This window comes from Vombatus ursinus, unplaced genomic scaffold, assembly GCF_900497805.2.
Source record: "Vombatus ursinus unplaced genomic scaffold, bare-nosed wombat genome assembly UNPS02014941.1, whole genome shotgun sequence".
In the NCBI taxonomy this organism is placed as follows: domain Eukaryota; kingdom Metazoa; phylum Chordata; class Mammalia; order Diprotodontia; family Vombatidae; genus Vombatus; species Vombatus ursinus.
The window spans coordinates 4,671,914-4,696,870 of NW_020954719.1; the positions used below are offsets into that span (position 1 = coordinate 4,671,914).

The 24,957-nt window shown below is 37.4% G+C and overlaps 1 protein-coding gene across 6 annotated transcripts in view; it reads right to left on the minus strand.

Moving 5' to 3' along the window:
* The window catches only part of PPFIBP1 (PPFIA binding protein 1), a 208,328-nt gene that overhangs the window by 53,763 nt on the left and 129,608 nt on the right, over positions 1 to 24,957 (minus strand). For all 6 annotated transcript variants that reach the window (XM_027844331.1, XM_027844334.1, XM_027844330.1 and 3 more), the window contains 5 exons: positions 21,591 to 21,695; positions 18,917 to 19,122; positions 3,158 to 3,244; positions 2,186 to 2,299; positions 1,354 to 1,485 (listed from right to left, as the gene is read on the minus strand). In XM_027844331.1, coding sequence (XP_027700132.1) covers positions 1,354 to 1,485; positions 2,186 to 2,299; positions 3,158 to 3,244; positions 18,917 to 19,122; positions 21,591 to 21,654 — 603 coding nt within the window. In that variant the 5' untranslated portion in view covers positions 21,655 to 21,695. The remainder of the gene's footprint in view (positions 1 to 1,353; positions 1,486 to 2,185; positions 2,300 to 3,157; positions 3,245 to 18,916; positions 19,123 to 21,590; positions 21,696 to 24,957) is intronic.

A 24,957-nucleotide genomic window follows, 5' to 3' on the forward strand; every position in this document is an offset into this window, starting at 1 on the left:
AGGAGGAATTAGAAGAGAGTAGCTAAGGTAAAATCTCCAGGGGAAAGTTAAATGACATGGAATTAGCCTTGAAAAAAGCTGTGGAAAGATCTTATAGCTTTCTGACTGATGAAGGCAGTTTTATAGAAAGGACGCTGAGCAGTTGATGACCATCTCCAAGTAGGATGGGGAAATTACAGTGGAAGGGATTTAGTTTAGATCAGAATTGAAGTGGAGGTGGAGGAGAAGATAAAAACTGAATTATTTTCCTATGCCTCACTCCCTAACATGGTATGAATCAGTTTGTTCTAATTTCCTTCTTCCCTCAAGGTGTCATGTCCACAAATAAGCCAAAGAGGGTAATTAGAAAAGTGGAGAAAAGAAACAAGGTCAGAGAGACAAGAGAATTAAACGATCCTCTTTGTGGCAGTCCTTCCAGAATGGTTTTATTTTGCCTCCAAACCATAGATTGACAATGAAGCCAGTCAAAAAAAGACATGGAACACCTGTCTATCTCACACCTCAAGTAAATGACAGGGAAAAATATCCTGGTGGTGACTATTACCTACTAAAGGAGCTTGTGGAATCAACCCAATTTTTATCATTTCAGAATAAAATCTTATCTAAAGTTGTTTAGGTGTGGTTCTATCCAAAAGTAAGAGGCCAGATTAAGTTACCTCTTAAGAGCACAGTTAGTCTATGACTAAGCAACTAACACAAGGCATACATATATAAAAACTCCCACTAGAACTAAAATAAATAATGCATCAAAAGAGCTTTTATTTGGGAGGAGGGAGAGGAGAGGGAGGAACGGAAGAAGTTTGGACCTGTGATTTATTTGAAGTAGGGAACTTAACCAACCAATCAATCAATTCCCCCCCCCCCACCAAACAAACAAAACAAAACAAAACAAAAATTAAAAAAAAAAAAACAAACAAACACCTAACCCATTATGATCTATAATCTTATAGAATTGCCTGGGGCACTGAGAGGTTAAGTGAGTTGCCCAGAGTCACAAAGCTAGTATGTGCCAGAGGTGAGACTTAAACTTGATGGTCCTCTGTCTGCTAATCCATTCTGCCTCTTATCTGAAAACTATCTACTAGTAAAACAATAAAATTCATACTTATTATTTAGAAAATAAGGTAAATTAGTTCATTGTTATATGAAAGATTATCTAAAAATTCCATAGGTGCTCTAAACTCCAGATGTGTCTAACTAATAATGACTAAAAAATTAATGTCCTAACGAAAACTGCCATGAAACATTAATAGTAAATGCTTTATTTAAAAAAAAAATAGAGTTGAAGACCAAATAGATATTTAAAAATGAGTTGAAATACTGACTTGTAATAAATTGTATTGGTATACTCACCTCTGTGTCTCTGAACCTATCTTCATAGTCTAATCTGTCCTTCTCTACAGAAGTCAATTTTAGCTTTAAGTTAGATACTTCAGCCATGAGGTCCAATTTCTGAGTTTCTAGAGATGTTCTACTCAGAAGTTCCTGATGAAATAATAAGACATTTTAATACTTAAAACAATTACATTTAGTTCTGTGCTGTGCACACAAGATTGCCTCAAAATAAAACATTTTTCTACTGTAGTGTAAAGTTGGGCACCTTTATCAAGACAACTTTATGGGTAAGGATTAATTACATTTCTAAAATCCAAGTATCTTTTTCTACTATAAGGGCTTATCTAACCTCAAAAAACACAGCAAGTAAGACTCTACCACTGAAGACTAAATAAGTGGTATGGAAGTGGTATGGTGGTGGGAGAAAGCTGGCTTGGAGTTCTTTCTGTATAGGATTTCTCTCCTTATTTACTGCTGAAGACTGACCCAAACTTCTCCCTCAAAGCAACAAAAATCTGTCAGATGATAATGTCTAAGAGAAAAATAACTAATTCTTTTTTTTTTTGTAATCCCCATATAGGAAAAAAATATGAAAATTTAGGAAACAAAAGTATATGCACAAATTAGAATTTTCCAAAATATAAACAGAATTCAATTTTAAGATCCTCTTTCTCCATTTCCTCATGGGCTGGCACACAACTGTCTCAAATATTTTCCTAAGATTTACCAGGCAAACTGAAGCACACCAAATAGAATTCAGTGCACCAAAAGACCCAACAGTACAATAGATTTATGCTTTCCCCACACCTGGCAGAAAATCATCTGCTAGTGTTTACTTCTCTCTCCATACCTGCTGTAACATTTCTTCTGTAGCATTTAATTTCTCCCTGTGCTCTTCAAGACAAAACTCCAAATCACGAATCTTTTCTCCCTGAGCTTCCACCTGATCTGTTAATACGCTTACCTGAAAAGTATAAAATATTGACATAAGGGAAAAAGAATTGTACATTTCTGTCTATTTCTCAATTCAATTCAGAACAATACACATTTATTCCTTAATTTCTCTAAATTTAAAAAAAATAAAGACATATAATTTACTCAACATTATGATATGAACAGTACATGTCACCTACACTTACACATTCCCTTATTTTTGTTAATCCCTTTATTCTGAAGAAGTCTAAAGGGTCACCATTAAAATATAGAGGAAACTGTTACTAACCACTTACGTGCAACAATTTCTAGATGAGACTTGATAATTATTTTATAGAGCCTTTATATAAATCATCCTTTGGCAAGAGTGGAATGAAAAGTAACTTTTGTGACTTAAATTAAAAGGGAACTATTAAGTCAGATAGATTTATGCCATTCAGATCTCAAAAGGGCTTACAAAATTAAGACATTAATGTTTTTAGATGTATGTTTTTAGAGCATAATTAGACACCTTGAGCATTCAGTTTTCCATTTTAAAAGTTCAAGTGAAGGTACTATGAATTTAATCTTAATCTCATACGTCAAAAAATAGGACTTAAATCCACTTGGCTCACAATACCATGGTGTGTGTGTGTGTGTGTGTGTGTGTGTGTGTATTTTCATTCTGAAGAAGTTCAAAGGGTCACCATTAAAATATAGAGGAAACATTGCCAACAACTTATGCTCTGTACAAACATACACACATAAATGTGCTATATGTGTACATTTATGCTACATACACACAACTATACATATATGTTAAATATAAACTAGAAAACTGCCTTGCCACTAAACTAAAATGAAATCTTCGTGAATATACTGAAAGAAAAATTTAACACAAAATGACTACCTGGAGAACCAGAGATTCTTTATCATTTTCTAAACGTGCTAGCCTTTCTTGATATACATCTCCATTTCCAGATATACGTCCATTAGTCTGAAAGAAAAAATGATTAGATAAGAAGAAGACCCTTCAAAACTGGCACAATGTGAATAACCAGACCTCAAATCAAATGTAACACAGCTGCCACTGGCATTACCCAAAATATATACAAACGAGAGTGTAAGTTGATTCATAACACCCTTGATTTCAAAATAGTTTCTGTTAGCATGAATAAACACGTCAAGGATTTAACCTTTTTTTCTCCCACCAGTCTAAACAGCTTCTTCTAAAGCAGAAAAATCTGACCAACGGGAACAACAGTTCCTTGCTATTGATTGTTACTGACAGGCAATGCTTCTTCTTATTCTTATTCTTCTAGATCTATGTGGAGACTTATTCCATATCTAAGGGAGTACCCTCTCCATCAGTTACTCAACAAGCATTTATTACTCCCTTACTATGTGCCTGACACTGTGCTAAGTACTAGGGATACAAAGAAAGACAGTTCCAGCCCTCGAGAAGCTCTCTATGGGGGAGACAACATGCAAATAACCATATATACTATTCTCCTCCCCTTCCCTCCCCTCCTTTCTTTCTCTCTCTATATTATAGCAAGTATGGAGATAGAACAAGCACTAGCAGATCATTTTCTACTAAATGTTAGTAGATTTTAAATCTTTACATTGTCGGTTCCATTGTCATACTAAATTCTATTAGGTGTGTTTCAATTAGGCTAGGAAACCTTAAGAAAAGATTCGGAGTGGTTATGTGCCAATCCATGAATGGGATGGTAATCTCAGAGGGAAAGCACTAGCACCTAGGGGGTGGGATGAGGACTGCGACAACTGGGCAAGGCCTCTTGCAAAAGGTAAGATCTGAGCCGCCATCTTTAAAAACCATGTGTTTTTTATACTGCTGCTAGGTTAATCTAGACGGTAATCATGATATCATTTTCATTTTCATATTCAATCGTATGAAATTTTTCCTTAGGAAAAGGATAGGCGGCACCCACAGGCCATCGATTCTCTGACAATCCAGATCTCATGTACCCTGAAGGTTCAACTTAACTCCTTCCTCAAAGAATCCTTCCAATGAACATTTCCCCATCAGTTTCACCAGCACTCTTCTCCCTCTGAATTCTGGCAGCAAATACTGCCAATAAGTCATTACTGTCCTTGCATGCTTTTCATTGTTTATATCTCGTTCACAATGAAATCTAAATCATGTCTCACACAGAGTCACAAGAATTGAAGGTGTTCAGAAAATGTGTTAATAATTAATTTGTGTTCAAAGCATGTACTTTTTGAGGAGGCAACTATAGTTTTGTTTTTCAATTTTACATGACTGGAGTTCATGAAAATGAATAAAAATCATTAATAACGACTTTCTCAAATACATTTGCAGTGAGGAGGGGGTGTCTGGATCTGAATTTTTCTGTGGAAGGAATTCCCATTGTGGAAATTGCTCCTACTGATGTGGAACAGCAATTCCTCCATGACTTATAGTCTTAGAAAACAGCTTAGTGCCTTAAATTGCCAGGACATCGAAAGTTTAAGTGATTTACCCATGGACACCCAGCCAGTCTATGTTAGAGACAGGACTTAAACCCAGATTTTTCTGATTATAAGTCTGGCCCTCTATCCACTATGCCACACATTTCCAAATACAACATGATGATACATGAAAATTTTCCATGACTGTAGAGCACAAGTTCAACTAGCATTTTCCATCTCCTGAATACATGCTACTCCTAAACTCCATATGGTCACAATTCCATTCAGATCATGGAGGCCACATGAAGTCCTAAGGACAGAAATTGGTGGGTACAGCCAGTGCAATAATCAAAAAGCTAAATTTTGTTCTGTCATGTCCAATTCTTTGTGACCCTATTTGGGATTTTCTTGGCAAAGATGCTGGAGTGGTTTGCCATTTCCTTCTCCAGTTCATTTTACAGATGAGGAACTGAGGCACAGGGTTAAGTGACTTGCCCAGGGTCACACAATAAGTGTCTGAGGCCAGGTTTACAACTCAGCTCTTCTTAACTCTAGGCCCAGCACCCTATTATTCCCTGTGCCATCTAGCTGCCATTCCCCACCCCCTCACCCCCAAAAGCTAAACAGGTCCAAACAGATCAAGCTTTATGACCAACAGAAACAAAACAAAACAAAATATTTCTAAGGGGATGCCTCATAAAAAGAGTTACACTATTATATATTACCTTCCCTATTTTTATAAATGTGAGTTAAGTTTGTGACAAGCAAAAATCTGAGGTCTTGAATATATATCATGAGTATGAAATATTTTACATATTATTTTAAAACATTTACCAAGATTTTTGTCTATAACATTACATGAATTCAGGATATTTCCTTCTAAAATGTAATGTAATACTATTATATGGTAACTGACAAGAAAGAGCTCATAAAGAGTCAGGTCCTAATTTAGTAAATATATGAATAAGTACTTGGAGATCAAATTATCAGTACTAACTACTTGTCAGCACACACCCTTTCAATTATTACAACCTAATTTTGTCCTTTCTAAAAAACTGTAATGACCTGAATTAAATTATCTGAATTGTCAACAGTTTCCAGGAGTGGTTTGAATGAGTATTATCTCTAGGGGCTTCCATGAAAATGAGAAATGTCTCTCTTGGGACTTGCCCTTGGAAAAAGAACCAGAGTATGTAAGACAAGCTTTTAATTTGAGAAAATGTCCAGATTTGTTAAATATAGTTATGCATGATTAGTTTTAATTACAAGTATTAATTGCCATCTTAAAAAAAACAACAACCCAATATACATGAATCACATTTTCTGAATAGATACATTATACTGTGTGGAGTCCGGATTTTTTTTTTTTTGAGGCATAGAAATAATATTAAAAACAGAAATCTTTTATTCTGACTGAAGGAAATTATTAAAAAAAAATAAATAAAGTGGGATTAGCAGTGCTGTATTCCCAAAGGGGCACATCTGATAAACAAAATGAAATGTTATGGAACTTCTCCAGAAAACTCTGAAAGGAAAAATAGAAGAACTAAAAATGACCTCAATAAAGCACAATTTAATTTCCTAATGCTGGGCTTACAGCAAGTTACCTCCGAAGAAAACACTGACTAGATGTAAGAAAAAAGACTAAATAGTTACTATAGGAAAACAAGAAAAATTAAGATCTACTGGAGGAATAAAACATCATGTTTTTGCTATTATGCAAAAAATACTTATGCTGGGGATAGAGCCAAGATGGTGGAGTAAAAGCTGTGACTTGCTTAAGCTCTCCCCCAATCCCTGCCAAATACCTACGAAAAATGGCTCTAAACAAATCCTAAAGCAGCAGAACCCACAAAAAGACAGAGTGAAACAAATTTATAGCCCAAGACAGCCTAGATGGTTGATTGGAAAGGTCTATTGCGCCAAGTGGGGAGAGGAGTGCAGTTTGGCGCAGGCACGCAGGCAAGACAGGCTTCAGAGGACTGAAACCTGGAACAGACCACAGGGGGCAACTGTAGGTAGCAGTTTCCAGACGTCTCAACCCACGAATGCCAGAGACAATTTAGAAGGTCAGTGGGAAAATTCTATGTCTGCGGTAAGAAAGAGAAGCATAGTTCCAGTCCCAAAGCTTGGCCCCCGGAGCAGCGGCTGCTTCCAGAGCTTCAGGCCCACAGACTGAGGGGGAATCCAGTGGCTGATCAGAAGGGGATTGCAGGGATCTCTCTGCTGGTGCAGGATTCTCTTGCTTTGCCTGTGTTTGGATCTGGGTCACAGTTCTGGGTGGCAGTCTTGGGGCGAGGAGGAGCGCTGGTGTTGTGGAGCTTGTAGTGGCTGTGGAGAGGAAATCCTCCTCACAGTTTCAAGGCAGAAAACAGTGCTTGTGGTCACTCATGGACCAGAGTACAGGCCAGGAAAGGAGTAAACACCTTGCCCTTGATCACAGCACCTTGGAAGAAATGAAAATTTACAGGTCCCTAGAAGTATCTCTGAAAACAGCTACACAAAACCCCAGAAGCTTGGGACAGTACATTCTCCACACTGGAAGCAGACCCCTACTTTAACAAAGAGTTTATAACTCAAGTAATTGGCTGGGATCATGAGCAAGCAGTGCAAAAAGAGTCAGACCACAGAATCTTACTTTGGTGACAAGGAAGATCAAAACATACAACCAGAAGAAGACAACAAAATCAAAGCTCCTACATCCAAAGCCTCAAAGAAAAATATGAATTGGTCCCAGGCCATGGAAGAGTTCAAAAAGGATTTTGAGAAGCAAGTAAGAGAAGTAGAGGAAAAACTGAAAGTGATGCAAGAAAATCATAAAAACAAGTCAACAGCTTGCTAAAGGAGACCCAAAAAAATAATGAAAGAAATAACACCTTAAAAAATAGCCTAACCTAAACAGCAAAAGAGATCCAAAGAGCCAATGAGGAGAAGAATGCCCTAAAAAGCGAAACTGGCCAAATGGAAAAGGAAGTCCAAAAGCTAACTGAAGAAATATTCCTTAAAAATTAGAATGGAGCAATTGGAAGCTAGTGACTTTATGAGCAATCAAGACACTGTAAAACAAATCCAAAAGAATGAAAAATTAGAAAACAATGTGAAATATCTCACTGGTAAAACATCTGACTTAGAAAATAGATACAGGAGAGAGAATTTAAAAATTATTAGACTATCTGAAAGCCATGATCAAAAAAAGAGTCTAGACATCATCTTCCAAGAAATTATCAAGGAAAATTGCCCTGATATTTTAGAACCAGAGAATAAAGTAGAAATGGAAAGAATCCACTGATCACCTCCTGAAAGAGATCCCCAAAGGAAAACTCCTAGGAATATTATAGCCAAATTCCAGAGTTCCAGGTCAAGGAGACAATATTGCAAGCAGCCAGAAAGAAACAATTCAAGTATTGTGGAAACACAATCAGGATAATACAAGATTTAGCAGCTTCTACATTAAGGGACCACATATTCCAGAGGGCAAAGGAGCTAGGATCACAACCAAGAATCACCTACCCAGCAAAACTGAGTATAATCCTTCAGGGGAAAAAAAATGGTCATTCAGTGAAATAGGGGACTTTCAAGCATTCTTGATGAAAAGACCAGAGCTGAATAGAAAATCTGACTTTCAAATACAAGACTCAAGTGAAACATGAAGAGGTAAACAAGAAAGAGAAATCATATGAAATTTATTAAGGTTCAACTGTGTACATTCCTACATGGAAACAGGATATTTGTAACTCATGAGACTTTTGTCAGTATTTGGGTAGTTGGAGGGAAAAAATTATATGTATGTATATACACATAGATAGATAGATAGATAGATAGATAGATAGATAGATAGATAGATAGAGGGCACAGGGTGAGTTGAAGATGAAGGGGTGATATCTGGAGAATAAAATTAAGAGGTGAGAGAGGATTATACCGGGAGAAGGAGAAAGGGGTAAATTATCTCACATGAAACAGACAAGAAAAGGCTTATACAGTGGAGGGGAAACAGGGGAAGGTGAGAGGGAATGAGTGAATCTTATTCTCATCGGATTTGGCTTAAAGAGAGAATAACATACACGCTCAGCAGAGTATGGAAATCTATCAGACACTACAGGAAAATAGGGGGGGAAGGGGACAGGAGAGCAGGGGGATGATAGTGGGGAGGGGAGAGTGGGGGAGGGGGTAATCAGAAGCAAACACTTTTGAGGAGGGACATGGTCAAAAGAGAGAATAGACTAAATGGGGGGTGGGATAGGATGAAGGGAAATATACTTAGTTTTTTACAACATGACTAATATGGAAGTGTTTTGCCTGACTACACATGTATAATCTGTATTGAGTTGCTTACCTTTTCAATAAGGGTGGGGAGGAAGGGAGAAAATTTGGAACTTAAAGTTTTAAAAACACATGTTAAAAAAGTTGTTTTCGGGGCAGCTAGGTGGCGCAGTGGATAGAGCACTGGCCCTTAAGTCAGGAGGACCTGAGTTCAAATCTGATCTCAGACCAAACACTTGACACTTACTAGCTGTGTGACCCTGGGCAAGTCACTTAACCTTAATTGCCCCCCCCCCAAATTGTTTTCACATGCAACTGGGAGGAAATAAGAAATACAGGAAATGGGATATAGAAATCTATCCTGCCCTATAGGAAAACAGAAGGAGATAAGAGAAGGCGCAGAGAGATAGAAGGGAGGGCAGATTAGAGGAAGGGGTATACAGAATGAATGCTGTCTTGGGGTGGGGGGAGGGATGAGATGGGGATAAAATTTGGAACTCAAAATCTTATGGAAGTAAATATTGAAAACTAAAAATAAATAAATTTTTAAAAATTAAAAAAAAAACCCTATGCTCATAACCTAGAGCTTAATGGGAATCCAGAGACAATCTAGTCCCTTATTTTACAAATGAGGAAAATGAGAAAAAGGTTCAGGAAGATTAAGAGACTCGTTCAAGGTAACACAGTTAAGAAAAGACATCCCAACTCTATGAGAATGGGTAAAAGTGTCTTTTTAATGGGGAGGAAAACTTGGCGGGAAAGGGGATTAGTATTATGTTACAAAAAATGTTCTGTTTTTTGTTACAAAATAAAATGTTACAAAAAAGTTATAAATGTTCCCAAAAAAAGTGGGTCATTGAAGTAGTTTAAAGAAATGTATTGGAGAAGCTAGGTGGCGCAGTGGATAGAGCTCCAGACTTGGAGTCAGGAGGACCTGAGTTCAAATTCGATCTCAGACACATAACACTCAGGCCTTTCACCTGAAGAAAAAACAAGAGTGGTCAAGACAGGGATTTTTTCCTAGCTTCATGAAGAATAAGTGCTGGTAAAAATGTCTTTTAAAAAATGTATTTCCACACCTCAATTTCCATCCGCAAAGTGTTAGCTCAAAGTAGATAGTTCCCACTCATCACATACACAATTGGATACAGTGTGGTATGCTGAATTTGGAGTCACAGGACTTGAGTTAGAATCATAGCTCTGTGAGTTACTGCCTGGGTGACCCTGGGAAAATTGCTTAATTGCTTTGGTCTTCATGTCCCTCATTTCTTAAATTCAAGAATTTGGACAAGTTGACCATTAAGGTCCCTTCCTGCCCTAAGAAAGTCTATTGTACTATGATCCTAAATAATCTAAACATGAAATACTGTTTGGGTATGAGGCTGTAGGGCTATCCAAGACACAATTCCTCTTTGCAAAGTTCCTAGAGTTATGGAACAAGGGCTATGGAAACAGCAGAAGAAGGAAAAAGAAGTGATTCAGAGGGTCTCCTGCTATGTTCCCACAGCTCAAGGACCCAACCTCTACCCTAGCAGCACGAACTTTACAAATTCCCCAGATCTAGAGATAGAACAAGAGCTCCTTAGGAGTTCGGAGCAGTCTAAGAGTATGCTTTTTAAAAGACCAAGATCAGAAGTACTACTCTCTTTCTTCTAATTTCCCTGTTATTACTACTCTAGGAAGTTAAAGAGAGTCATCTTTCATGAATCAAGCTTGAGCAGCAACTATACTTTGGGAATTCCATTAAGATGTGGCCCTCCCTAACTGTACCAAAGTGGTTGACCTGCACATGAGAATCCAACTGCCTCTAGGAGATGACTAATTAACATAAGAGGAAAATTTTCATTAGAAGTTGCCAGAAAGAAAAGTTCAAATAGCTTTCATCTTAGATGATTTCTTTCAGACACAACATGGTATACTGGTGAGTACAGGATATGGAATCAAAGATCTGGGTTCAAACACTGGCTTTGCCATGATATTATTGTGTATAATCGATAAGATCTATTTTTAATTTAATTATTTTATTTAATTTTATTATGATACTGCACTGGTGCATAATATGTTCTGAAGTATCTTACCTTCTTGCTGTGAGTGAACATGAGCAAGTGGCAGGAATTCTATCCTTTTGACTGTCTTGAGGAGGGCCAGTCTACAACTCTGTGACACTCCATTGATTTCTCTGACTCTTGGGATCAATTGTTATTACAATGATAAGGTTCCTACCAGGCCATCATAGCTTCACTATAATCCCAGGTCACATGAAGTCTCCACTGAATAAAACCCTGGCTGGCATCCATCCCTCTACTTTGTCACTGCCCCCAAAAGATGCATTTGCTACAATTAAGTTCTTAAATATTTAACCAGTTCATGGCATCATTCCTCAGTAAAGCAGATGGGAGTGCCTTAGTGAATGATCTTTAAGGATCACTGTGGCTGAAAACATTGAGACTTCTGGTGATTAGCCTATCACCAATGAGCCTGCCCAGTGAGCCAGTGTTTCCAGCCTTCTGTTTTCCCTAGCATAATCCTCAGAAATCCAAGATCACCTGTATGCCAAATTGACACATCAGATGGTGGAAATGATCTCAATGAAAGAAAAATGGCTTATTCTTTACTTGACTTATAAGAATTTTAAGTATACAAATAGGCTGGCCAGAGAATCTCCGATTTAAAAAAAAAAAGAAAGGCTCAGAAAGGTGAAATAACTTATGTTATAAAATAAGTAATCAGCAGAGGCAAACTGAGAATATTAAAATCTAGTCATTCCAGCTAGTTATTTATGTCAGGAGCTGGGTCCACTATGAGGTCATAACCCTAACCCTAACCTCCAGTATCCATACTGATTTATTAAAAATAGCTAGTCTTATTGGATGTATGGTGTAAGAAGACTTTGTGAGGCGGATATGTCATGAAGGGCTTTGAATGCCAAACAGAGGATTTTGATCATGGAGATGATAGGGAGTCAATGGAGTTCATTGATTAAGGAGTGATGTGGTCCAACTATCACTTTAGGAAAATTTACAGATTTACAGAGGATGGAGTAATTAGAAATTGATTGATTGACTGATTGATCAATCGATTGATTAATTAAAGAGTACTAGTCCAACTTCCTCATTTTAAAAGTGAGGAATTCTGAGGTCCAGAGAAGGGAAATGACTTGCCTAAAGTATGTAGGGAATTGCACAGCTAAGGTTCAAAGAGACAGCCCACTGGTGGCTCTGCTCTCTCCCCACTTCAGTTCATTTTCCATAAAGTTATTTTCATAAAGTGATGGTCAGACCATACCATCTCACTCCCCACCCCCACCCCAAATCAATAAACTCCATTGGCTCCTACTCACCTCCATGATCAAAATCATCTACTTGGCATTCAAAGCCCTTCATAGCATACCCCTCCCCTTCCAGTCTTTTAACACCTCACAATCCCCACCTCCACTATGTATTCTTTCTCCCTCATATTCTTCAATACAATGACACTGGCCCTGCTATTCCTCTAACAACATTCTATCAGGGCATTTTCTCTGGCTATATGCTATGCCTGGAATGCTGTCCCTCCTCCTCCCCACCTCCAAGCTTTTATGTTTTCCTTCAAAAACAGCTAAAATCCCACCTTCTAGAGGAAGTCTTTCCCAACCCCTCTTAATTCTAATGCCTTCCCTCTGTTGATTATTTCCTACTGATCCTGAATATAGCTTATTTGCTTACTGTCTTCCCCATAAGCTCCTTAAGAGCAGAGACTCTTTGTATCAACAGTGCTGAGCTTAATGCCTGGCACATAGAAGGCACTTCATCTCTAAAAGTCAAGGAAGCAGTATGGAATAGAAGAAAAGGCTGTGGCTCTGGAGTTAAGAGGCCCGAGATTCAAATCTCACTCCTGGTGCTCGCTTCTAGTTGTTTGACGTTGAACAAGCCAATGAACCTCCCTGGCCTTCAGCTTCCTCATCTGTAAAATATGGGGGCTGGATTAAACAGCTAGCTCTAGCTCTGTGTCTATAAGCCTAAGTAATTACCTATTATTTACTCATATTAAAAGCACCTAGTAGTTATCTATTAACATCCAAATATTACACAAAAAACTCTACTTTTACTATCTATTATTACATTAAATACTTACTTGATAAAAAGCTTTTTTTAAAAACCATATGAGAAATTCTTTTGTATCTAAAAGAGTAGTACAAGCCTACAGGCTAGACAGAACCAGTTCACCCTTAAAGTTTAATATCCTTTAAATAAAATATTCTTAGTTTTAATATTTTCCATTTAACTTGTGAAGTTGCTCATGATACAAAGTCCCTTAAAGAAACAACAGAAGCTAGCCAGAGACCAAACATCCCAAGTGGGAAAGAGGAAATCAATTTTATGGGAGGAAACAAGGGTGAATCTAATGAGAGGTTTGCCTTAAGTATGGAAATACTCAAGTTAGAAGTCACCAAAAATAAGTGAAATTTTAATTCTTACAATTGGTTTTATTAACAATTATTAGGAATTTGTTCTGAATGTTGAATTTGCTCCTCCTTGTCTTCCTGAACATACTGTGGGTTGATTTTTACATTCTTCAGTAGTAAGATAGCTTTCATCATGACTAAAATCTACCATTTTCCTTACTAGGATGAGAAATTATAAGAATGCTAGATTTTTTTTCCCCATTTTGTTTTTTGGAGAGTATAATGCTACTGTATGAGCACTTTCCCAAAGCCCATTTTCTTTAGCTTAGGAATTCTTAGTGTGGGCACTCCTTGAGGCCCAGGAGGTTGAGAATTTGGAAAAGGAAAAAATACCATCTTTATTTTATGTGCTCACTTATAAAACTGAGCATTTCCTTCTATCATAAATTTCAAAAAAAAAACCATCACTTTGAGAAGGGGTCCATAGTTTACCAGACTACCAAAGGGATCCATGACACAAGAAGGTTAAGAATTTAGCTGCCCCAAGAATTTCTATTATATTGCAAAAGCCATGGTAGCCTTGAGCAGAGCAAAAGGAAGAAATATGGAAAAGATGATTCCTGCATTTGGTGGGATGGCTATATTGTCTTGATGGCATAAAGGTCAATGAAATCGTTCAGGCTGGAATGTCTTCACTGAAATGTCAGATGAAAGCACAGACTTCCACTTTTATCAGCTGAATCAAGAAAGTCATACAAAAAGAACTTCAAGGCATTTGGAAGAGGAATTTTTATTCCCAGCCTCCTAAGAGTTTCAAAAGAATTTTTTTTTTAACTATGGCAGTGAACCTGGCCTCTAAATTGGATATATTGGCACTTCTATTCAAACATAAGTTCCTGAAATTGATTATAGTACTCATTTTTTAAAAAATTGCCCTGGTATACAAATAAAGCTAATGTCCTTTTTACTCAATAAACAGGATTTCTCTCTGCAAAACAATTTAATATGAAAAAAATTAATAAAGTATTTTTAAATAGGAAGGAAATTCAAGTAATTAAAATGATCTCTTTGAAGATGGTTAATTCTTGATTAAATAAGCACATATTCGAGGCCAATAAATCAAACTCCCCCAAACTCTCAAATATGACATTTTAAAAATAGCTTTCATCGTATTTATCTGTTTAAAAAAACAACCCATCTGGTTTACCACCAACTTCTTCAAACGCAGTTAGTAGGAAAGATTTTTATCTTATTTCTTATACTGTGAGGAAATTATCCTCCTTTTTAGAAAGCTGAAGGAGGTTGGAAGATTCATCATCATCTATATAAATAAACACAACTAAGGATGCCTGTTCTACTCCTTCATAACCACGGACAGCTACAGATCAGTGGCCAAGAGGGCATTCATTCTCATTTTGAAAGCCAGGTAAGATTGTTTTTCAAAAGAACAGAATGTGCATATTGAATGGAGAAAGAAGACATTGTGGATCCTGAGAACAATATACAACAAAGACAAGACTAACTGTCTTATTATAGAGTGCATATAGTGGCTCTACCGCCAGCATGAACCATTCATTGCCATCAACATTTCTTCTAGTGGCTCTAGTCTATCAATGACTCATAAGGGATTCCTACACATACAATGGTAGGACAGAAGATGCTTTTATGACCCCACAGAGGGAAATTAATTAGAATTCTTAATTTTACGCCATTTAAAGCATATTTCCATGAAATAATGGTGCCGTTTAAAACAAAACAAGAACCCAATTCTATTATGTCATTAACAATTAGACAAACTTTCAAGAATCAAGGGGGTAATTCAGGGGGAAGAGGAAATGCAGGAGTGAATAAACGCAGGAGACAAGGACAGCAACAGCAACAAAGCGACAAACAGAAACTTGTTTCTAAATATATAAAGAGATGGGGTGAAAGCGGAAATCTGGTAGAGGTGATGATGAAGAGGTAGATGGAGGCATTATGGATAGTGCCTGGTGATACCTTGCCTCTTTTATGGGACAATACTGCAACATGAGAAGGTACATGAAAAGGAAGGAGAAGGGAGAAGGAGGATAGAGAGGAGTGTGTTATACGCTAGGTGAAATCAAGGGCTAATAATGAGGGGAAGGTGGTCTCAGAAAGAGAAGAGCCTACAGGGTAGTGGTGGAAGATGACGGGGAAAATATTGCCAAGGGACAGAGGAAGAAAGAAGGCCTTACTTTGAAAGTGGAAGAGACTTCCATTGATGAATGCTCCTATGAGTGATGGGAGACGAGGACTTTGCACAGGATTAGGCCTGTGGGATTTGGTGCTTCAAAAGTCTACTTGTTCTGGGAGGGGGGAAGTTGGAACCCCTGGGGGCGACCGGCACTTGGGAGGAGTGGGAAAGCAAGGACACAAAGATATTTTCCAAGCAAATGCGGAAAAAAGTTCAACAAGAGAGGGTATAGATCAATGGTGGGGGAAGGAGGTCTACAATGGGACAGTAACCTCTCTGACATTTACAATAACTGGCACTGTTCTGAGAGTGAGACACAATGGAAAAGTGGAATCCATGGGAAAGCTCTGAAAGGCAGTGACAAAAAGTGCCTAGAAAGGAGAGCCTAGAAGGGAAACCTCAGAAGCTTTGATTGTAAGAAGAATATAGAGAAAAACAAAGATCAGATGATTATGGGAGTCATGAATCAGAAAATGAGGGTCTAAGGTAAACAGAAAGAGAAGATAGATAATGAAGAAAGTGAGAGAAATCCCTTTAATGGAAAGAAGGGCAAAAAAAAAAAAAGAAACTTAAAAGAACCAAGGGGTAGTGATTTTTGTTATGAATTAAGGGACTGCTATAGAACATGTAAGTGTTGGCAGAAAACTCACTTTTGAATAAGAATTAGGAAAGTAGTCAGTTTCCAGATCCAATTTGCAAATTAACCATTGCAGATTTCACATTCATGTCTACTTATATAGCCTTACAGAGTACGCCTACGATGCAGCATGGCATAGTGGAGAAGGGCTAGCCTTGGAATCAGAAGGATCAGGTTTCAAGCTTTAATACTGTCATATATTAGCTGTGTGCTTTTGGGCAAGTCGTTTAACTTTTCAGTTTCCCCAGGTAACTCTCTGAGACTACAAGTTAGAGAAGAGATGCTGCTGTGCATCGATGGAGGGATTTTCCACAGGAGGGAATTCCCCACATTGATGAAGTCTGACAGTCTCTTCCCAATGCCTAATAATCAATATTTCCATGACTGTTGATCGCTATCTTTTAAAATAATTATATCAACATGTTAGTACCAATTATTACGAGTAAGTAGCAATTATTCTTGTGACAGAGAAAACAACAAAATATCTAAAACATACTTTAAACGTCAATTTACTTTTAAAGTAACATTTTCTAGAATTAATACAGTCTTCTTCTAAGATGTTGAGTACTTTAAGAAGTTCTTATATATCCCCAAAACATATACCAATGGGGCATAAGGAGTGTTAGACTCATTTTACTGAAAAAGAAATTGTGGGATAGATTGGATAGAATTTCCCAAAATCATACAACCAGTAACAATAGGAACAAGGGAGAATTATCTAAATCATAGTGAGTCCAACTACTCTAAAATTTTATATAATCATTCTAGGTTTCCTAAACCTGAATTTAACATGCTTGAGTTTGAGGTAAAAATATCATGTAGTAGATGTCTATGAGGAATCAGACAAGTAAACAACTTGGGGCCCACAAATGGCATGTGCTTTAATAACAGACAAATGTTCAATTTCAGTGTGACATGCTAAGAATGCTGGGTGTGGTGATGTGGCTTTTTTGGAATCAGACAAAACTACAGAATTCTTTGAGTCATACCTATTAACTGCTTGATATTCATATTAGGCAGGCTGTTGGTAAATGTTTTATATAAAAACATGCTTGGCTCTCCTCAACATGTTGGCAGATGGGGTGATTGACAAGGAATTTCATAGTAGATTGATGATGCTTTCAGTAAACTTTTAAAAAAATAAGTAGCCTAATCAACCTGTTTCATTCAAAGACTTGAATGTTCAGTAAAGAACAAAGATCATTGGATCAAGGTTATATGGCTGTACCATCCACCATCAAAAAAGTTTGAATTTAATGTTTTCTGCTCACAGGTAATGGTGGAAAGGGAATGGAAAACACAGTTCTAAGACTTAACAGAAGTTAACTGGCATTTTAATCATCACAACTCAGAATAAACATAACCCAGCAGCAATATATACTATTACTAAATTAAAATAGTTTGGATTTTTTTTTAACCCTGAGGGTCAAATGAAACTCCCAATTCTGTACACAGTTTTAGTTACATTTCATGTAAACAACATCATCTCAAGGACAGTTAGTCCTGCTAAAGCCCACAGCCTTGGTCACATCACTGAGTTGGTGGAAAACAGGAGCAAAACTGACTCATGGCCAGACTGACATATCATTACAATGTGACCATGTGGATTTCCTGTCCTATGCGGATGTGCAAATGCGGTCATAAGCCAGATCCACCATGCCCCTTCCTGATTTCAGCTGCACCAGAAAGGCTGTGGCCTCCAGTACGTTCATCTTATTGATATTTTAAAATCAAGTCTTTTAGGAAACCTTATCATGTCGAAAAAAGTAAATGCCAGATTTACTGAAAGCATCATCAATCTACTATCAAATTCCTTGTCAATCACCCCATCTGCCAACATGTTGAGGAGAGCCAAGCATGTTTTTATATAAAACATTTACCAACAGCCTGCCTAATATGAATATCAAGCAGTTTCTATTTTGATTTATGTTTCTCTTGGGTTCTTCGCAACTCAGATGTTCCAAATTTTTCACTCTCAAAATCCCTTACCTTCTCAAATACTATAAAATAGATTCCTATCTCTTTCTTCTCCATGCATCCTGTCTCTCCCAGCTGGGGCGCCCTGTTTTTCCCAAACTTCTCAGCCCTACCTCCGAAGCTGCTAGGGGCAACTGAGTCAAAATGAGAAAGTTCCCAAGGAATTGAGACATTTTGCTTGTCTGTTCTATACAATGCTGGAAAATAGTGATTTGGTTCAACTCCAAGTAGAGTAATATTTAGCTCATAATTTTAATAATTCTCACATAGCACTAAATGGCATTTATAATAAAATAAAAAATAATATATTGATGAAAAAACATGTGCTCATTTCATGCTTTACATTAATTGGTAACGAACCTAACAAATAGTCCTTGATATAACCAATCTACAAATAATTTAATGAACAATATTTATAAAGGAGAAACAAGCATAAGATGGGATTTCCTGCCCTCAAGGACCTATTCACTCCTCAAGATAAATCACAACAAAAAAAAAAAGCTACTCAAAAAAAAAAAGCAACTGCTAGAGTCTGGTCACTGGCATTTTATATATGAGATCTAATGGCTTGGTGGTATTAATGAAATGCAGCTCTTACAATGACAAATTATTTCAGGGAAGTGAGACTCAGAGAGTCTGCTAAGTAGTGGGAAAACAATATATATGGAGGTTGCTAAACAAAATGAAAGTTTCAAAATGAAATTAGCCAACTTTCTTGTTACTAATTGTCATAGAAGATTCCAAATCAAAATACAAGTACCATTTGACTCTGAAGCCATTCAATCAGAGTTTCTGCTGTTGAGTCAGGGACTTGACATCTCAATCCTTCCTTCTCATCTGTTTCCATCATCTCTAACAAGCCACGAAGATCTTCCACCAGATGCAAAGCTCGCAAGCTTCCCATGAATGGGGAGGTTGGAGATTGACAATCAAAAATCCCGTTGGAATATTCCAAGGCCTTAGAACCTAGAAAAAGTGAAATGAAAGCAATGAAGCTTACATAAATCCAGCTCTTAAAAAGCCAAAAGAAAAGCTATATTTATGGCCTTGGCTAGGAAACCATTTTATCAGAGTTGTTAAGAAATTTATGGGCTAGAGCGATTATAACCTATCAATACCACTATATGGTGCCAAACTCCCCTATACAGGGAGTTTACAAATAACAAATTCCTGACAAGATAATGAAATCATAAATGTCAGAATTGGAAAAGACCTCAGAGTTCATCTATATGTCATCTATCATCTATCTATATATCTATTCTCAATCTGATATAGAAATCTCCATACCACAGACTCAATAAGAAGCTATCAAGTCTTGACTTGAATACTTTCACTGATGGGGAATTTATCTATCAAAAGAGTCCATTCCACTATAGCCCCAATAAACGTTAACTGTTGGGAAATTTTTCCTCATATCAAGTAAACATCTACTTTCCTTTTAATCCCACCTAGTTAATTTATTTATAAAATTACTAACACTGAACAGACACTTTTGATAAATAAGGACAGAGTAAGAGAATAATTAATTGCCCTTGATGAATTATTGACAGATATGAAAGCTATACTACTGTCAGTAATATTTGAAAGATCATGGAAAACCAGAACTATCCTCTAAAACAGTGGTTCATAGGACTGGAGACTGACAAATGTTGCCCCAGTGTAGCCCTTCTAACCTAAAAAAGGTTAGAGAACAAATCCGACAGAATTTAGGACAGTGACCCTAACTTCAATTCCTGGTCAAATTCTAGGTCAGATCAATCTGATCTAGATGATTGCTGAGTATCAAGACAGGAAAGCAGTAATTACAAAGAACCAACATATCTTTATAAAGAATAAGCCACACCAAACTGATCTGATTTTTGGGGGGGACAGGATCATTAAACGAGTAGATGAGGGGGTGTTTTGGATATAGTTTACCTGGAGCATCTACAGAGCTAAAAGCTCACCACCAAAAAGATTTACCCTGAGTTAATGCATTTTTATATTGTTTCCTCACTAGTAGAGAGTTAGAAAAATGAAGGCCTGGCCTGGATTGGAGATGCTGTGCGATACACACATTTTGACCCAGATATACCAGAAGGAAGAAATTTTATGAAGCAAGAACATTTGGCATCCGCTTGGGGGGAAAATATGTAGAGTATTGGAATGGTAACATCACTAAATAACTTCTGAGGCACAACAGCCCCAAAGAGAGATACCACAATTATAGAACAGAGATTCCATAAAGAAATCCAACTGAACTTGGGGGAAACATGATGTAATAAAGAGAATATTGGTCTTAGAAATAAAAGAACTGAGTTTGTATCCCAGCTCCAATAATAACTACTTCTATAACTCAAGGCCAGGGACTGAACCTCTTGGGTTTTGTTTTTTTTTTTCATATATAAAAGCATTATATGGATAGAACATGGGCTCTGGAGTCAGGAGTACCTGAGTTTAATTCCAGCCTCAGACACCTGACACTTAGCTGTATGACCCTGGGCAAGTCACTTAACCCTGACTGCCTCACACCGCCCCCCCCCCCCACAAAAAAAAAGAAGAAGAATGTTCATACTGCCTGCTTTACAGGACAGTGAGAATGTAACATTAGAGAAATGTGAGTGATTATCACTGTTATATTTGATCTGAAATCTATCTTCTCTTAATTTTTATCTACTGAGTCTGGAACTATCCTCTAAAACAGTGGTTCTCAAAGTGTGATCTTGGGAGCTCTGGGAGTTCCTGAGGTCAAAACTATCATTATAATAATACATTTTATGCAACATATATTGTATATAATGTATAGACATATAAAAATGTACAAATAACATATATAATACATTTTAATTTTTTTTCTCTAATGAGAAAAATATAGATAGATATAGCCCACATAAACAAAAGCTCTTCGGTTAGGGGAGAGCCTCAATAATTTTAAAGAGTGTGAAGGGGCCCTGAGACCAAAAAGTCTAAGAATCAATCAATGTTCTAGTCTAGAACTAAGTCTAAGTGTAATCCCTCTTCCAAATGATAACTCTTCAAATGTTCAAAGGCAGTTACCACATCCCTTCCTCCCCCAAGTCTTCTCTTCTACAGAGCAACCACGCCCATCTCCTTTAACTCTTTCTCACAGGACATGGTTCTCTTAGGCATTTCACCACTGTGATCGCCCTCCTCCAAGCACTCCTTACAGTTGGTCAAAATCCCTCTTAAAATGTGGTACCCACAACTGGACACTACACTGCAATGACCAATCAATCAATCATAGGATTTAGGAGCTAGAAGGGAATGGATATATATATAAATGGGAAAACCGAGATTTAGCAAATGGAGGTGAAATGGCCCAGACCGGTTACTATGAGGTTGTGGTGAAATGGATCAACCCATTATAATCTCCTCCTTTCACAGGAACATTTAAGCACTGAGTCTGGATTTTAGAAGTTGGGGACTGATCTTACCTGCTATGATGCCATCCATCTGCTCCAAAGCAGCTGCCAGCATATCGCTGGCATCACTCATCATTTTCTAGTTTCTCAAGTGAAGAGTGAGGTCGCAACCTGGATCTGAAACAAAAAAATGATGGGTTTATTAACTACACTCAGAAAAGTATCAACTCCTACTTGGCAAATTAGGATTTCAGTTTTCAGTGTCCCACGCTAATGGTAAAGTCCTGACGTAATTTATTCACTTAGTCATTCAACAGATATTAAAGACCACTTACTATTTTTAAAAGTATTATGCTCAGAATCAGGAAGAGACATAGATAATACTATTACTACTAACTCTACTAGTAATACTTGATATTTATGTTACTGTAAGGTGAGGAAACTGCCTTATATATATTATCCCATTTAAGCCTCATCCTACTCCTGTGAAGTAGAAGCTATTATTGTTCTATTTTCCAGATAAGGAAACTAAAGCTGGAAAAGGTTAAATGACTTGCCTAGGGTCACAGAGAGTCTAGGTCTGCAAGAGAATTTGAATTTGGGTCTTCTTGACTCCAAGTCCATCACTTTATCCACTAGGCTATACACAACATCTCAATCTAGTTGGTAATTACTTTCTGTGGGTGTAGTCCCACCCAGATAAACATATAGAACTACTAAGCCTTTCTAACATTTTAGGGCAAGAGTCCACAATCTATAGCCTAGCCCAAGGTCCAAAATACACTCAACCACCTGGAATTTTACATTTTAAAAACTTAATTTTAAAATGTAAAAACCATGTATAGCTCTATGGCAGTCTAAAAACAGGTGGCTAGGATCAGCATTAATTTGCCCACTCCTGTTTCAGGGCATCAGTTCTCAAACATTTAGTTTGAGGACCCCTTAATACTTTAAAAATTATTGAGAACTTTTTGTCATTAACTTCTTCAAGGTATATGCCTAGTAACGGGATCTGTGAGTTAAAGGGTATGAATGACTGAATGAAATTTGCATAATTCCAAATTGTTTTCCAGAATGGTTGTACAAATTCACAATTCCAACACCTATACACTATGTGCCTGCTTTTCCATAAGCACTCCAACTTTATCTTTTGCCATCTTTTCCAGTTTGCTGGGAGTGAGGAAAAACCTCAGAATTGTTTTAAGTTGCATTTCCCTTATTATTTGACCATTCACCTACTGGGTAATGACTCTTTTCTTTTAAAAATGTTATAGTAATTTTTTGGTATTTTTTATATCCCTATTACTTTCAAACTTTTATCCCTACAATTCTGCACACTGAACCTTTCCTTGTAACAAAGAAAAGCAAGGGGCAGCTAGGTGGCGCAGTGGATAGAGCACCGGCCCTGAAGTCAGGAGGACCTGAGTTCAAATCTGGCCTCAGACCCAACACTTGACACGTACTAGCTGTGTGACCTTGGGTAAGTCACTTAACCCGGATTGCCTCACTGAAAAAAAAAAAACAGCCAAGGAAGATAAAATGTCCCAGCAAAACCATCTGACAGTGTATACAAAATGCCATACCTAGAATTTACCACATCTACAAAAGGGAAAGTAGTATGTTTCATCAATTTTCTGGAATCAAAACTGATCAGTGCATTTAACTTGTGTTCTGATATCTTTAGGTATTTTCATTTGCATTATTTTAGTCATATATTTTTATATTAATTTTGTCTGCTTCACTGCATTACTTCAACAAGTCATCCACATTTTCTCTGAATTGTTCATATCACCATTTCCTATGTTGTAATAATATTCCATTACATTTATATACAACAATTCAATCACTCTCCACTTGATGGGTATCCATTTTCCTTCCAGTTCTCTGCTACTACAAAAAGTGCTGCTATGAATACTTTGTTAATAAAAGCTCCTTTCCCTTGGTCAACTTCGGATATATGTGGATATGAACAGTCTTTTCTCACATAATCGCAAATTGATTTTCAGAATGGTGGGCCCAATTCACATCAACAACAGTTCATTAGTGTATGTGCCTTCCCACAGCCCCTCTACCATTGACTATGTGTCTTTGATTATCTTTGCCAACTTGATGGCTGTGAGATGAAACTTTAGAGTTGTTTTAATCTACATTTCTTTCAATATTAGTGATTTATTATTGATAGTTCTGCTCCTTTCCTTCTCTAAACTTTACCTGTTTTGGGGGAAGCCTTTCCCAAAAGCCAAACCTCTTCTCATTTCTTGCTACCAATGGTATCATTACCCCACACCTTATAACAAATGACTTAACCTCCTACTTGACTTAGAAGAATGAATTCACCTGTTGCAAACTTCCTTATTTCCCTTCTCCTATTCCTCAAACCTTAGGACCATCTGCCTTTCTCTTCTTTTCTTTCCTCTGTTCAAAGAAGAGGAACAGGGCAGCTAGGTGGTGCAGTGGCTAGAGCAACGGTTCTGGACTCAGGATGACCTGAGTTCAAATCTGGCCTCAGACACATAACACTCACTAGCTGTGTGACTCTGGGCAAGTTATTTAACCCCAATCACCTCACCAAAAAAAAAAAAAAAAAGGACCACTTCTCACTAAGTCTAATGGCTAGTGCCTTGATGTGGTGCCTTAGGGTTTGAGAAGTACTTTGCAGATACTGTATCATTTCATCCTCACAACAACTCTGCAAGGTTGGTGCTATTGTAGTCCCTGTTTTACAGATGAGGAGACAGGTACAGACAGAGGTTGAGTGACGTGCCCTGGGTCACACAGCTAGTGAGTGTGTGAGGCAGGCTTTGAACTCAGTCTTCCTGACTCTAGGCCCTGCACTCTCAGGCTACCTATGCTTTTGATCCTTTCCACTCCCATCTCCTCCGGGAATTGTTATGCTGAAGGCATCATCTCCCCTCCCTCACCGATGGTTCTTTCCCAACTGCCTGCAAACATGCTGAGTTCTCCACAATTTTAAAATTGCCTGTGCTGAACATTCTAACTCATCTAACTGCTGTGCCTCCCTCTTTATTCCCTTTTACTGACAAATTTCTAGAAAAATCATCTACAATTAGAAAACAGATTAAAAGCAATGACTAATCAGGGTTTTATTTTTATTTTCTTTCCTAATCAGGGTTTTAGAGGACTAAAGGTGGAATGCACTTCCCTCCTCTTGGTATAGAGGTGATTTTTCTTAACTTTTTTCTGCTTCTCTTGGCATAGAGTTATGAGGGTGGGGATAGTTATTGGGAAGTACCAGTGGTATTAAAAAACAACAGTGTATCAGTCAAACACTAAAAAAAAAAACCCATCTATATCTAATGCCTCCATTTTCCCTCTTAAACACACTGCGATTTGAGCTTCAACCACTCCACTTAAATTGCCTTTTCTAAGGTCATCAATGTAATCATCAAATCCAATGATCTTTTCCCAGTCCTTAATC